This window comes from Nyctibius grandis, chromosome 20 (genome assembly GCF_013368605.1).
Source record: "Nyctibius grandis isolate bNycGra1 chromosome 20, bNycGra1.pri, whole genome shotgun sequence".
Taxonomy (NCBI): domain Eukaryota; kingdom Metazoa; phylum Chordata; class Aves; order Nyctibiiformes; family Nyctibiidae; genus Nyctibius; species Nyctibius grandis.
The window spans coordinates 595022-611604 of NC_090677.1; the positions used below are offsets into that span (position 1 = coordinate 595022).

At 48.3% G+C, this 16583-nt stretch overlaps 1 protein-coding gene across 1 annotated transcript in view; it reads right to left on the reverse strand.

Annotated features, from left to right (window-relative positions):
- Nucleotides 1-13144, reverse strand: part of PAPSS2 (3'-phosphoadenosine 5'-phosphosulfate synthase 2) — a 31961-nt gene extending 18817 nt beyond the window's left edge. Inside the window, exon 1 of the mRNA XM_068416500.1 lies at nucleotides 13124-13144. Within this exon, the coding sequence (XP_068272601.1) occupies nucleotides 13124-13144 (21 nt within the window). The remainder of the gene's footprint in view (nucleotides 1-13123) is intronic.
- Nucleotides 13145-16583: the final 3439 nt, after the last annotated feature.

The following is a 16583-nucleotide window of genomic DNA, read 5'->3' on the forward strand; positions in this document are numbered from 1 at the left end:
TGGGTGGGGTTTAATCAGATGCAGGGCTGTCCTGCTGGTTTTATTCTCATGGTTTTAACGGCCTCATCATAAACCAAACACATTTAAAAGAGAGAATCCAGTCACCATCGCAACACACGCCTGAATGTTGGGTCACACAGCGGGGACAAACTAGGGACACTGGTAAGCATTTCTTGCAATAGTCTAGAGCAAAGAAGTGAGGTTTGGGAGAGCAACTTCTTACCTATAATTCAGCCCCATACAAGGCAATAAATGACCCGGCAGCATCTCCAAAGAAGAGCTGTGCAGCCTCTGCCAGCCAGATGGTTAAGAAAGCCACTGCCACGCTTTCTCCTTTCCTTGGAGATCTGCTGTTTGGCCACGTCTGCATGATCTCAGTGCCCAGCCCACTCTGGCTTACCTCATCCAGGAAATGAGAAAATAATAAAGACATGGCTCCAAACCTTCTGCTGAGGCTGGAGCCGACCAAGAAGCCAAATGCTGGCTCTGCTTTTGGCCTTCCCTCCTACTGAACCTTTCCATGAGGTTGACAAACTGGGAGACACCGAGTTCTCAGGTGTCTTTAAGATCAGGCTTGACTGAGCCACCTGCCAAGTGTCTCCTGGCCTGGCTTCCAAAAGGAACAAGGCTTTTTGGCCACTACCCTGGTAGAGCAAGATGCTCCCCTGCTTTGTGAAAGCAGGCAGGAGGCAGAGGCAGGAGGCTTTTCCTTCATGCTCCTCCTGAATAAAGAGATGGGGCCTCTGAGGCAAGAGAGTCCACCATAGCACAGACGTGTTGGAAATCAGGAACCATCAGTGTCCTCTGCTCTGAGAGCTACCGCTGCTCAAATAATGGTGTCTCAAAAAGTAACCTCAGCTCTTCCTTAAGTATTTGGTGCTGAAAGGGAACAGCTGTGCTTGCCCACATGAATCAAAGGTTGTGTGTGATTGCCCACAGGAGAGGTATTATCAGGCACCATCTTCTCTCACCTGAGAGCTAACTGCATCATATATCTGGGGGACCTCTCCCAACCACGGCTCACATTTGTTAGGAGCAGAACCACTGCACAATTAATAGAAAACGCACTACAAGAACAACATTTAGGGTTGTCCCAACGAGTTACAGGGATGATTTGCCATCTTCCACTAGAAATTCAAGTATATATAAACTCTGGGCCTTAGGACACAAGGCAACATCTCTTCCTGCCCCCACCTACTCATTTCCTTAGCCAGCATCTCCACAGCTGCACAATGAATGGGACCAGGGCGAGAACTGAGTGCCACATGCCACAGAATGGAAATGAAGGAGGAGGGACAGGAGCTGAGTGGGACATTCAAGAGATCCCCTAAGCACGTACAACATCCTCAGGGCAACCCTGGCTCAGCCATCCACAGACAGCAGAGCTCTCCCATGTTGCAGGAGGAAAGATTTGTCATTAGAAAGTGGCGCTGGTCATTCCGAAGGCTGATAAGGTCTAAACCAACGTCCTTATCATGCCCTTAATTCCTCTCCGCCGCTGCGGGAGCACCTCTGCCTGCTGTAGCTGGCACAGGCAGGGGGCTGGAAGCGGTCCAAGAGCCACAGCTCGTGGCAGGCTGCAGCAATATCCCGCTTCGGAGAGGGACTTCCTCCTGAAAACACAGCACAGATCAGCCCAAGAACGATGCCAACAAACGCTCCCGTAGCACAGTTCTATTAAGGGCACGTTACTCACACGTCCGGCTCACTTAGCAGCAGGGCCAGCCTCGTACGAACATGGTTAGCATCCAACTGGCAGCACTCACGGCCCCAGGGAAACCCTGACCCAACAGCGAGGGTAGGGTCAGGACTCCTCCAGCTGCATTTTTATTTATAGGGCTATCGCACATCATTTGGAATATGATTCATTTTTTTCCAGTCAAGCATTTAATACACACCCTATTTTGGTACCACAGCCTGGACATCTCTCCAGGAGGGGAAAAAAAAAAATAGAGGTTTTCAAAATGTTTTCAGCTGATGATATTTGCACATGGTAAAATAGGCTTTTAAAATGGTAAAATGATCAAGCGAGCTTTCAAGTTGGAAATCAAACACTTGCTCAAGCCTCTGGAGACTGATCTTATTGTTTAAAATCCCCTCCCAAATCCTGCCATCTTCCTAAAAAATAAATGAAAAAAAAAAACCAAACACCTTTTGTCCTATCAGTTGAATTCAATGCATAAAAATTAATTTTATGGGACTTTTCCTTAAAAAATTATTTTCTTCTGCCAGGGCAATTCCCATGGCTGTTCAGGGAGCTGACATCACGGAGAAGATAGTGTCCATCACCAACACGGGGGAAAAACCTTCTGTAAAAGAGTCGTTTGCTGTAGAAAAGCAAAAGTATTATACTCAAAAGAAAAGGAGGAAGAGAGGGAAGAGGGGGGTTTTGCTTGTGGAAGAAAAGAGTTGATTATGATCATACATACCCCCTTGCCAGGGGAGGTTCAGGTTGGACATCAGGAAGCATTTCTTCTCAGCAAGGGTCATTAGCCATTGGAATGGGCTGCCCAGGGAGGTGGTGGAGTCACCATCTCTGGAGGTGTTTAAGAAAAGCCTGGACATGGCACTTAGTGCCATGGTCTAATTGCCATGGTGGTGTCAGGGCAATGGTTGGACTCGATGATCCCAGAGGGCTCTTCCAACCTGATTGATTCTGTGATTCTGTGATACTGAAGAACGATGGAGAAACCTTGGAGTCTCTGAAGTCATGATTTAGCTCTTGCAACCCTAAACCTATAGACTTTTCCCAAATTTGAGTTTGATTCCTTGAATGGACAAAATCAGTTCCACTCTTGCCCGGGGAAAAACTCCACCAAGATGGAGTTATGCTGGAAATTTTGCCCGTTTCACCTCCCAGGATCCTACCATCACGATGTGGAGCCTGGCTCACAGGTCCAGATGGGGAAGTGGGACTTTTCAAGCACTCGACGCATTACCGTACCACCCACTTCCCTGCTTCCTGTGCCGTCGTCCCCCCTCTTTCCTGCACGTGGGACTCTTCTCCTCTCCCACCACTCGTACGTGAGCAGAAATAACGTTCTGCTTTCTCTTTAGACTTCGCTGAGTAACACGGTGACGTGTCACCAAACACCCCACAGAGGTTTTGGGGCTGGGGTTGCCAGCATTCCCTTGCACCAGGCGCGACGCTGAACTGGGCTCCCTTTCTTCATTCAGCGCTCTGAATAAACCCACAGCAGACCTCACTCGTTCCTTGGCACCCTCCGCCTTTGACGCTTGTTCCTTTTGGCATCGCTACCTCGGCTCCTGTCCCCTGCCAGGAACGTAACACACAAGATCTTAAGGAGACCAGCAGAGACATCCCAGTTACCCGAAACAAGCAGCCTTTCAGCTTGGAGACAGACGGTTGGAGATGCCAAACAGCGCTAACACACGAGGTTCTCAAGGTGGTGTCAGTTAAAGTGTTTTTTTTTTTTTCTTAACCCGCAGGAATTTTTGAGCTCTTAGCAAGACCTTATTTTTGATCGCAGCTAAAATATTTTTCTCTTGGTATAAATTTGCGTATTTTGGGTTGCCACAATCAAGTTTTATACAAGCCTGGCAAAAAAAAAAAAACCACCACAACCCCAAACCAGGCTCAGTGTATGAGCTCATGTTCCAGTCGCCTTGCAAATCAGATGCTGATTTTTAGACCCGGTGACTTCAAACCAGCAGGCTGGGCGTTAAAATCTGCCTCTCTGAAGGCACCTACCTCCGAAGGCATGTTTCTTTATCTCTGAATTAGATGATGTCAGACCTCTAATTTGCTCGACACAGAAAAACTAGCGAGTCATCCTGCACTCCTACATTTTCAGGACGAATTTGCAAGGCCGGGACAGATGTTATAAAAAAAATCTTCCCGTCTTCATTCCAGAAATCACAAGGGACAGCTGCATGGGCAACAAATATTTGACAAACAAAGCATCTCATCAGCCACTGACAAAAATAACAATTTAAAGAAGAAATCATAGAATCATAGAATGGTTTGGGCTGGAAGGGACCTTAAAGATCATCCAGTTCCAACCCCCCTGCCACAGGCAGGGACACCTTCCACCAGACCAGCTCCAAGCCCCATCCAACCTGGCCTTGAACACTGCCAGGGAGGGGGCAGCCACAACATCCATCCATGGTTGCCCTATTTTTTTATATTCAGAGCAGTTCTGCTAAATTACCTCCCCTAAATGAACCCGTTTCAGCACTTTGGCTCATGCTCATTTTGCAAACAATAGGTTTGACATGGCAAAAGGAGAACTGCTTCGCTTTTACGCCTGGGGTCTGTTACAAGGCTGCTCTGGAGCATGCCAAGACTGTGGGACCACCGACAATGCAAAACCCGGTTGTCTTGCAAAAAGAGGGAACATAAATGATGTTCTCACTGCAGTACGGATAAGCTTTGGGATTGAACAGCCATAGAAAGCGATCAAGAGCCTCTATTTAACCTCTGAGAAAACCGAAGAGAAATACACGACCAGCAGATGGGTGACTAGTTAAAAAACACAGAGATGGTGACCTCCACCAACAAATCCAGCACCCAGTGGCGCACAGAGCCATGACCAACAGTCAGCAGAACTGCTTTGCATGGTGCCACGGCATCTGTGTGAGAAATGCTGCACCAAAACAGAGCAGCACACCACCGCTTTCCCACCAGGAAAAACTACCTGGTACACACAGCCATGCTTCTGTATCTTCTTTTGGAGAAAAATATCACGTTAAGGAAATGGTGAACTGAGTATCAGTCCCTCACATTCCAGGGACAAGAGGAAAGGAGGACAAGGGCACATATTTGGACTACACATTGACTTCAGTATCAAAAAAATGGCCAGGTAGGAATTGTATTTACATGTAATCATTTTTTTTTTCTTGAAAATGAGTTTTAGGAATTTATTTAATGGGTTGTGGCTCTCTGTGGTAAATAAGCCACTGTACATGTCCTGTCTCTTACTGTGGCAAGGCAGGCACCGATCCCTTAAAACAAGCAAGACGGACAGACAGGATCCCTGCACCAAATACCACGCGAAGAAAAACTTGCAGTACAACGTCGGGAGATTGGGAACTGAGGTACATTTTGTTCAGTTGTAAAGATACAACCAAAACCACAAGCTCTGTTGTTCAGAGATGCCACGTGGGACCGGCTTACCCAGAGGGTCCTCCAGTGAACGCCAGGAGCCAACGTGTCAGAGCAATATCCCGTTTCATCCAAACCATTCCCTTTGAGAGCTCCAGAAATCAGTTGAACAAACCAGGACCGTCATTAACTTGCCTTTAAAAGCTGAACTGGAGTGGTGGCACAAAACACAGCGAGTCACATTCAGAAGTTTCGTGCCCTTATTGACTCTGTTTGCAATAGGTTTTCAAACTTGGAGGCCAACATCTAACTATGGCTATGAGGAGGCAAGTGGGACACCAGCTCCATCTTCTGCTAAGTAAGAAAGCAGAATCTCCTTCCACCCCCCAAGCTAGCACAGGCTGAACTGAGCCCATCTCAGCTCTAAATGATATGGAGACAAGATACTTTAACATGCCCATCATATCCCTCTTGGGCAAGAAATCCTCTACCTTTTGAGAAGCTCTAGCAGTTTCATAAGCAGTGGGAGCTACAGAGGATCTGCATTTCAAGCAGCTTCATCAGGTTTTAAAATATAGACATTTCTGTCAAAGAACTAATCCTGTTGCGTCACTTCTCCTCTACAGGACATCGTGGCAGCCTGCTGAAAGAATAAAGCTGGACGCAAGCCCAGGCTGGTGAGGGCTCAGCGTCACGGCCACACGCAGCCTCTCCCTGCCTCATTCGGTGTCCAGGATGGACGTGCAGTCTTGAACTTGGTGTCTTGAACCCCAGGTGCTTGACTTTGCAACGGTCAATGGTCGCCAGCAGGTGACAGATCTCCCTCCACCTCAGTGATTTTCTTAAGGTTTGCAAAGTGCAAAAGCAGCAGCAGGAAGGACTGCAGGGAAACTCGGCCAGAACCACCACACAGGACACGGTTAAACAGGGGAACTCCGCTGGGCAGGCCAAAAGTTTACTTGGCTGGAAAAAATCATTAAGATGAATTCATGGAAGGAAAGTTCATCAAGAACTATCAGGAAGAAAGGCACGGCCTCTGGTATCTCAAGTCATAAATCAATGGAAGCTGGGACAATGCACCGTGGTGTCCCAGCCATAACTCTTCCCTGGCCCCCACTGTCGGCTGCTGCTGGAAACTACCGATGGGGCCAAACAGACCTTCCCCTCACTCAGTACCTCCTCAGTGCCCTCGGTATTTCTGTTGGCTGAAGGCAGGGTTGTTTTCACAGTCACACCACTGAACGGGCCACCCAACACAACAAGCTGCATGAGCCAAGCCCAAGTTGAGGACTCAAGTTCGGAGATGCCAACATGAAGGTTTCCTGCCCCATCTGCCTGTGCATCTGACCCACAGAAGCTGCAAGACAGGCTTTTAATTATGTGAGTGCACACGGGGTTACCTGTACCCTTGCCTAAGTCAGCACCAGGAACGTTGTACTCTTCTTGAACAAGCGGCTATTCAGCATTTCCCTCACCCCTCCCTAAACCAGGTGTAGGCACAGGTCTTAAGTCATTACACGCTACTCAAAAGCTGGTCAAAGGACAGTTACACATTTTCCTTGGGGACTATTGTCACTTGGTCCCTCAAAAGTTCATGCAGACTCCCAGTATCTCTCTGAGGGTGGCACCATCCACAATTTTACAGCCACAGAAGAGTAGCAGTGAGGCAAACAGCAGATGAAGACTTGAGCTCCTGCAATATTTCAGCCCTGTAAAAATGACACATTTGACAAGCAGCTCCCCTGGACTTCAGGCTACGCCTCCAAGAGCTCCACACTCCTCACATCCATCCCCACAGTCTTAGACCAGCTTTGCAAGGATGGGGGCAGATGCAATGAGCTGCCCCAGCCATGGCTGAGGTGACTCGTCCAGCATCGTGCCCAGGGTCCTTGGCAGAGGCAGGCACGCAACTCAGCCCCCTGCAGCAGCCACCTCCTCCAAAATGAGGAGGTTCTTCCCTCTTCCCACACCCGCTGGCATCACAAACAAATCATCTTCCCACCAGAAGGGTTGGGCAGGCCTGAAAAATGACCTCCCGACACACTTTTTTGCACCACAATGGAAAGCTTAAAAACGGTTTGATATCGAAGAAAACATGTTGTTCTGCCAGAGAGGCCACAAAGACCTCAAGGTCAGAAAGTCTTGGAAATGTCAAATGGTCATTTTCCAAAGATGCACAAAAAAGCTCATCTCAACAAACCCCAAAGAGCTGCATCTAAAGAGAAACCACGTTAAAAAAAAAAAAAAATAATGCAAACTGGCTTTTTTCTCTAGCTCTGCTCTCCAAACAGGCCAACACGGTTTGGCATCCACTCAGTAGATAAAACTTTCGACACACATAGTTGTAACCGAGCCAAGCTGTAAGCAAATGAAAAAGGACCGCTCAGCGAGGGACGGGAGGCAGCACTCGCAATGAGCTACCAGCCCTACAGGCAAAATCCTACCTTCCCAGCGTCCCATTTCGTGACGCACATCGTCGCCAAATGCCTTGACCAGGTTTTTTGCATCTCTCCTTTTGTTAATAATACACTCCGAGTAAATTTTCACTGAGGAATGATTAAGCTGTGAGACCATTAAGGAACTATTTCTCACTTCCTACAGCTGTGATTCAGAGCTAAATCAGAGATAACCATTAGTCACCCTGCCCACAATAACAGTAAATTAATAAACAGTAACCTGAATTACATGGCATTGCTCTTAATGGACTTTTTAGATACCAAAGTGTACGAGCACTGTGACCAAAGTACAAGTTCAAGGCAGGGTGTGTAGCATGAGGAGCACTAATACGAGCCCTGCACGCCACTTATCTTTTGTGGGCGCGTACAGCTGCAAGTTTATCTAAAACACCTGGTTTCAGATAAGGCGAGGTCTTGTCATTTTTAAAGGCTAAAGACACCCTCCAGGATCAACATCAGCCCAGTAAAAAAAAATAAAAAAATGCAAGTGTACCAGTGCTTCTCTTGAAAACCCTCCAGAAAAACAAAATCCCCGTGGCCTAAATCTAAGCTGCAGCTGCAGTGCACATGCCTGCATAGCATGGGGTTTTCAAAATGCTCTCAGAGCATTTCAAAATGTTCTCAGCAAGGGTCATTAGCCATTGGAAGGGGATGCCCAGGGAGGTGGTGGAGTCACCATCTCTGGAGGTGTTTAAGAAAAGACTGGACGTGGCACTTAGTGCCATGGTCTAGTTGACGTGGTGGTGTCAGGGCAATGGTTGGAGCCAGAGGTCTCTTCCAACCTGGTTGATTCCGTGATTCTGTCATCAGGCCTGACCTACCTGCCTCTTGCCTCGGAGAGGAGGGGTCTTCAAACAGGAACCATCCTGCCTCAGCAGAAAAACCCTTCCACTTTTCCACATGGCATGCCCTTCTACAGCCCTGGGAGATGCTTTGTCCATGCAGCCTTCTGGAAAACATACCCTGCTGCTCCTGCTGCCATGTCACTACCAGGGGACACCAGACAAGCCTTCCCACACTTGGGGAAGGTCCACCAAGGTCCTCAGCTTGTAGCTTCTGGGGATGGACTGCACCAAGCTGATTATTTCGTTCCCCATTCCCCGAGGGCTCAGCCTCCCAGAACCATGGAATCATATCATAGAATCACAGAATGGTTTGGGATGGGAGGGACCTTAAAGACCATCCAGTTCTAATCCCCTGCCATGGGCAGGGACACCTTCCACTAGACCAGGTTGCTCCAAGCCCCATCCAACCTGGCCTTAAACACTGCCAGAGGCATTCATATTTAGGTGCCTGCAACTTCTTCTGGCTTTTCTTCCCTGAAATGCCCTAAATTGAACATCCTTGCTCTGACAGAGCAGAGTATGGTTAATAAACACTGGTCTGGCACACCGGCAGCCCAATAAAAAAGTGCAAGTTAATGAAACAGCAAGGTGGGGGCAACAGACTGGAAAGGGAACTTTTGAATAGCAAAGGACTTCAAAAGAAATAGGGAGAAAAGGGGAGAGAGCTATAGGAAACAAGAGAAGTCAAAATAACAGCACATCGAGATAGTTAATCTGCTGACCCTTCTGTGGTCTTCGAAGAAAAGAGATATAAAGCATAAAAAGTGGTAGAAAATAAAACAAGAAATACTAAGCGTGCGACAAGCACCTGGCAAACGATCACCTTTTACTGTCACGGAGCACTGAGTTAGGCACCGTGTTTCACAACGCAAGTCACGGCTGTAAACCCCAGACTTTCAAATCGCTGGATAAAACATCAGAAACAGCGTCTTGCGTAATTCAGCCCAGACCAAGCCACGCCAGTTCCCTGAAATCAGGGCTCTGCGGCGCTGTCGCCTGCGCAAGTGTCACTGTGATGTGCTGCCCGGAGTCGCTCTGAACATAAACATCCTTAAAGGTGTTTTGGTCTCTATGTTCAAGGCAACAGTAAAGAATAAATGTGTGAGGAGATGAATGCATGGTTTGTTTTTTTAATAAACTTCTTCTTTTACATTGCTTTGCAATTAAACTGATGAAGCTGCACTGCCTGTGATATCACTCAGTCCATCTGAACTCTGCCCTGTGGCTGCTTTTTCAACGTGAGAATAGTTTTTAGGCAAAGAAACTAAGCCTCTTCCTACTTCCTCGGGGCTGTCATCTGATCTTGTGGGGTTTTCCTTCTCTTTAAATATTTTTTTTTTAAAAAATCTAAATTATTTTTACATGTTAATTTATCTTTAAATAAGACCATAGAATTTGTGACTGTGCACATAAGCAAAACCGAGCTATCAGAAGTTACAGCTTTGTGATCCACTGGGCTACTGAAACAGCATCCCAGTGAAAGCGTGGGATGCCACACGCCACACTGCTCACCTTCCTGGAGACACTGTTACAAGACCAGACAGATGACAAAGCTGTAACACCCTGAAAAAGGCGGTTTCGGGACTGGGCTTTCACTCTCCCCTAAGCACCTGTAAGGACATCCAGAGAGAAACTCCCTGAAAGCAGCCAGTGAGGATGATGTTTGCCCGCTGTCAGGGGCAGGGTTCTGGCAGCCGGCTCCAAACACCTCCATCTCATGAGACACGTTGAGCTGCACCTTCCACACACCCACGGGGACACGCAAGCCACGCAGCCAGGCACGCTGGCGAAGGGCCAGCCCTTCCAGGGCAGGGCCGTGCACGTGGGTTCGGGCCCCGTGGCAAGCTGCCTCCCCGGAGGGCACCGCACCACCTGCAACCTCCTGCTCGTTATGAAAACGCCGCTCGGCGAGGAGAGGTAACGAGCTGAGGAAATACCAGCGGCGCCGCAGGTGTACGGAGAACAAGGTGCTGTTTCGACGGGGCTAAAAGAACGGCTCGGCCCTGAATGCCGCGCTGTGCAAGAGCCCGCACAATAAACAAGGGCAGTCCCACAGCTCCACGCTACCCACTGCAATTAGTTGACGGTGTACTTACTCCCGAGAGCAGGATTTCGCCACTGGGGCACACAGGAGGCCTGTGTAAGGAACATTAAGTCTTTAAGGTCATCATTAAAGACTGTTCTTCTCCCCAGAAAGTCAGTCCTGAAACTGGTGAGAAATAAATGCTTTCTGTCAATGAGGTTTTTGAACAGAAGGACGCTGCCCGGCACGTAGAGGACTTCGTGCCCCTTGCAATGTCATGAGCAGAAATGAAGAGAGCTTTTCCATACTAACCAGCAACTCCTGCACACCAAGTCTTGGGGCTTCAGCAGAATTAAGGTGCCTCGTTCATTTTTAAGGACAACACGTTCAGAAGTAAAAACCTTTAAGTTTTCTTCATTGTACCTTACCTTCTGTTAATAAATGGGTGTGCAATCCTCAAAGCAGCCTCAAACTCCTGAGAGAGCACTCAGGCTGAATTTGGGTTTTAAATCCTGGCCTTACAACTATTCAATTTCCAAAACAAGGAGCACGTTCAAATAACACAGACAGTCTGTCTCGCAACAGCGAGCACTACTGCGCCTTTCAAAAGCTGACAGCTCACCAGCATCACCTGCAAAACCCATTTTTGACACATGCTCACACAGTGAACAATGCTGGAAACATCCAGCCTCACAAAACCTTGTCTGCTGGAGAAATATTAACACATCATCTGCACTGTGAAGAAGTGGTAAAACCTGAGATTTTATTAGTAATAAGGGTTTTTATGAGCAATAAGGATTCATGTTACCAGGAGAATGAAAAATGGGGATTAAGTTAAGGGGCAACAGAAGGACGAGCTGCTGTACTAATAGGGATGTCAGTAGGGCAAATTATTCTGTGCATCCCATCTTCCAATGGACCCACCTCGGCTGTTGCAGCTACAAAAGGTGTCACGAAAAATTCACCATGTTAAAACTCCTCTGAACTACAACATTTAGGCTGCTAGTTGCAGGAGAACATTGTGCTACTGCCTGCTCCTTCGTTAGGCCAAACCTCTGATGTGCTGCTGATGCCTCAACCCTCCTGAACTGCACCGTGCAACTGCACTGAGACTGGACGCCATCGCCCGCATGCGCATGCAAATAATTGTGCTCATCAAGGGACAAATAATTGTGCTATCAAGGCATAATGCCTTCTCCCATACCTTTGATATTGACTTGAGATGGTTGAACCTGAGGAGCTGCTGAGACCGTGTTAGGAGCGAGAACTTCATCTACGCTTTGTGCATCACACCTCCCTGGCAACAGACCGGGAGGATCACTGAAGGGATATCATCGCTGTTTCATCATAATTACCAAAAGCTCTTGTAATTAGTGAAATCGTGGCTTTTCTCATTCTATCACATACCTGGCAGATAAACACATGAAAATACGCCTACAACTGTCAATCAGATAGCATCTGTTTTGACAGTCACAGTACGAAGGTCAGCCACAATCTTGCTTATAAAGGTCATTTTTCCAGCCCAGAGCGAAGGTAAAGGAGAGGGATTATTCTGGAAGTTCAGTAATGCCTCCCTCCTGTCAGAGAAACAAACAAACCTCCCATACACAGCTCACGTCTTGCACCTCCCCTCCCTGAAATAATCCCTAAACCACAGGTTTCCACGTTTCCAAGAACACCCTGTCGCACAAGCATGCTTTGTTACGCGTGGTTTTGGTTGCATTCCTATTCGGACAGATTACCAGTGTGTTCAAAATCCATCTGAAAAATTTATGATGAGGTAAAAAAAAAATAAAACCAACCAGCAAAAAGTAGCCTGAGAGAGTCATGTCAAGATTTCTTACGGTTCTGATTTAAAACCTGGGAAATGCATGTGAAGCTAGAGGGACCCAGACCCCACATCCCAAATCCAAGAAGTAAGGGAGGGCAGCTGACAAGCGGAAAACTATTTCTGGCTGTGACTGTGATTTGCAATTTTAATTTCTAACTGAATTATGCTCCGGCTATTATTTTTTACTTTTTTTTTTAAAAAACTGGCTCTGCAGCAACTCTGAAAGCTGGTAAGTGGTGGTGGAGGCTGTCTCACCAGCTTCTCCCCCCGGGGTGGGACCCGGGCAGAGGAACCCCGAAAAGCCGTGAGCAAGGCAGTGGCTCAGCCTTCTCTCTGCCTCAACCTTCGGCCTCGCCCGGGAGGCTGCGGGGTGGATCTGCTGGGAGGCTGCTCAGTGAGGATCAGCGTGGCGAGCGGCGAAGCCGGCAGCTTTCAGCACAGCCGTGCGGGACAGCATATTTGCCGAGGGATGCGGGACTAACCTGCGGGACAGCCAGGCCCTCGCCCAGGCGCTGGCAGGGCACGCGCCTCACCCACACATTCGCACTGACGTGGACCCGCTCACGGCAAGAGCGTTCATCCTCAGCACCCAGCACCGTAACGGGATGGTTTTCATGTCCTTCTGTGAGGTGATGGGTGCGTCCCAAGAGGAAAACTCTGGGTCTGGTCCCGGTGTTGAGCAGAAGGTGCCCGCCAGCCACCAACGCGACCCACGGGGCTCGACGCCCTGAGCCCACAGAGCCCGCGTATCCCTGGGAGCCCACGTCTACCCAGGAGCCCACGTCTACCCCAGCGCTGCCTGCCTCGGGGCGAGCCCCAAGGGTTTAGGGAGAGGGTTTCCTCAAGGAGCCGGACGCGCCTCGCAGCCCCCGCCCGCCCGGCGGCCCCGCGACGCGGCCCTACCGTCTGCTGCCGGCTCGACATGGTGACGGGCGGCGGGGCCGGGCCGGGCCCGGCCGGGGCTATAAGGGCTCCAGCGACACGTAGCGCGTCCCTGGCCCGGCCCCTCTCGCCTGCGCCCGCCTCCGCCACCGCCTCCTCCTCCGCCCCGGCCCGCAGCGAGGGCAGGCCGGCAGGGAGCGACGGCCCGGCCCGCCGAGGGGGCTCTGAGGGAGAGCGCCATGGCGGCGCGGGGCCCGGCTCCCCCGAAGGACGAGTCCCCAACGACAAACCCCACTCCCCCATCTAAAAATCCTAAGGGAATCAAAAATCCCCTCCAAGGCGGCTGCCTGAGGAGTTTGGGCTCAGCGATGGCAGCCCGCCTGCAGACACGGAGCCCAACCACCACCATCCAGGTAAAGACGGGTCCTGCTCCTGGCAAGGAACCACCCATGCGTTCAAGGAGAGAGAGGAGGAACAGGATCTCAAGCAAAACAAGTTGAAAAAACACCTCTGGAGGGTAATAATGATGTCTGAAAGCAAGCAGCACTGCAGGCTGGCCCCTGACCATCTGCCCAAAACGCCACGAAGGTCAGGAAGAAACACACAGGAGCTCAGCACGTGAGGGGAACAAGCCCATGCCTGACAGCTTTGCCCCAAATCCTCCGTTTTCCACCGCTGGAAAAGCTCAAATCCCAGAACATTGCTGAACTAGAGGACAGGCAACATCCCAGTGGAGGGAAACCACACCACCATCCTTGGGATGGCCCGTGAGCCAGCAATGAAGGAAGAAACATTCCCTGTGGGTGTGTAATTCTGCACATCGTGTTATTTCTGTGCACCTGGGGATGCACAGCCCGATCCAGCATGGCACTGTCCTCTGACCACTTCCTCCTGATCCCTACCCACCCACCCCTGAATCCAGCTCAGGGCTATGAGGACAGCTATACAAACAGTGCTGCCTCTCCTCTAGGAGGAGATAACTCACTTCTAATCATGCCCAGAAGAGCAAGAGCTCTCTCTACATCCAACATGAAGAGTCTGCTTTGGGCAGGGGAGTTGTGGGCATCTCCCGTTACCTGTTCATCACGCAATCTCCAGCAGCCATACATGTCCTTCACCATAAAAATACTCCTGTTTCATCTCTCATTTTAAAATGCTGGTGCCCTGAATGAAGCCCCTTGATAGACAGGAAAAAGATGGTGGGATTTTGCAAGGCTCCTTGAGATAAATGGGAGAAGGACCCTTGAAACAGAACATGGGAAACCTCAAGGGAGAGATGAAAGGAAAGACAGTGGAATAAATGGGGTTCCTCAAATGGGGACTTGCTAGAGAAGGAACAGGGCCCAGCATGGGGAAGGAGGAGCAGGGACAATGTGGAGGTGAAGGAATGGGGCTGAAAGGGGACAAGCAGCACCATGTTCAACCAACTCCTGAAGCCAGGCAGCTATTACAGTGCGATCAGGTATCAGGCGAACTAATCCCAGTGTAATTCCAGTTAAACCCAGGGTATTACATTTGGGATTAACTCGGCTAAATAATACCAGGGTCACTTTCTAGCATCTCTTATTTCGTGCCTTTCCTTAGATCGTTTTTTCGATTGTCCAGCTGCAGATTAAGTTCCTGCCATAAAAACACTATAGCACGGTTGGAAGAACAAGTAAACGAGCCCGAACACATTATCCACTGGAAAAGCACATCCTGGTACCAGGAACCCTCCTGCGACTGTTGCCTAGCCAGGACACAGGCTACACCTCACCTACTGGAGGACATCAGGAGAAGGACACGTTAAATGACTGAAAGTCTGGGGGTGCACAGCAAAATGGCATGAGCTGCTCAGCTTTCCCGCAACCATGGTGGCATCCAAGCATTATCCAAGGCTGCTTAGTCTGTTTAGCTGCTGCTCAGAAGTGACTTTATGCTGCGCCCGAATCACAGCACCCAGAGTCAGCATCTCATCTTTCATTTAAACACGGATTTGAGTAAATTTGTTAGTGTGAGAGCTTCAGAACTGATGAAATCAATGCTGACCTGGCAGGAAAAGCATGTAAAATCTCAGGGGATATACAGGTGATTACAGATCAACCATAGTTGTCATTGTATTAGTGGCTCTGCTCTACAGGAGCATAGAAGAGCCTGTTATCATCTCTGATGAGTTAATTATGCATCTTAATTTGTATTATTTTTAGGTGGGTTTTTTGTTTAGTTGGATAAAAACCATTTAATATTCTCCTTCTGCAGGACAAATTTTAAATTCACATCTTTAGACCCTTACCATGTCACCTTTCCTTTGTGTGTCTTCAATAAAGAAAAAATGTTGAAAACGTGCCCGACAGACCAAAGCCAAGAGGAGAAATACATTTACTGAAGAAAGAGGAGCAGCAAGAAGGGGTCTGTGTAAGAGAAAAGGCAGAAAAAGGGGCTTCTGTAACCATAGACCCCCATAAAACCATTCTGCCCTGATGTACAAGTAGTTCCAGTAAGGACATTTTGAAGGAAAAATTTCTTTCTCATTAAAAATAAGCAGTAGAAAGGTCAGTGGAAAGACAGAAAACTTGTGTTACTCCCTAACAGAAAAAATAGCATCGAGAACATGTAACACCTCCATGTTTCCCCTAGATATCTATCAGTGAGACAGAAAAGGAATCAACATCATCTACATTTGTTGCATCATTCTTCATTTCTTACTTCATCTAAGTTATCTCCCTTCTAGGAATTGACTGCTCATAACCTGCCTGAGAATTTCAGCAAATGAGAAACATTTTGCTTATAAAAGATTAAGGGTTTTTTTTCTCCTCTATTTTCCCAAGCACAATGCAGAAAATGGCATGAACTTCTGTAACACTAACTTCTAATAATTAAATATATATGGCTATTGCCTCGAGTTTTAATTTGTGTGGGCTTTTCGAGGAAGTAATTGATGAAACAGAATCAGAAATTAAGCAAAAAAAAAGAAAAAAAAATCTAGTTGCTTACCTCAAGAGACATGCAAATTAGAAACACTCAATTAATTTTCATTAAAGAACTTCTCGGGCTATTTAACGAGCTGTAAGAGCTTCAGCCTACCACAGCTGGGGAAAGCAGCAGCACCACAGCAGAGCAGGCAGAGGGTCAAAAATCTCTCCAGATGAAAAAAAAAAGAGCACTTGAGCAGCCTCCCCGCTTGGTAAAAAGCAGCTTCAGGAATGATTTGGCAACTTTTTGGGCCCTATTTATGCTAAAGCACTACAGGGAGTATTTTTATTTGCACGTATTCTCACTCTGCTTACAGGAACAGAGACTTTTGTTCCTCTCCTTACTGGGAGGGACAGAAGAAAGTCATGCCCTGGCTGTCTGCCCTTGTGCACACAGAACAGGGATTATTCAGCACTCCCTTGGAAAGTCTGTATCGCCCTGACACCCCGATCTCAAAGGGGCAATAAATCTCTAGACAAAAAGCTCTCTTACGAGCCCATTGTGCAACCTACTGTTACACTAACAGGAC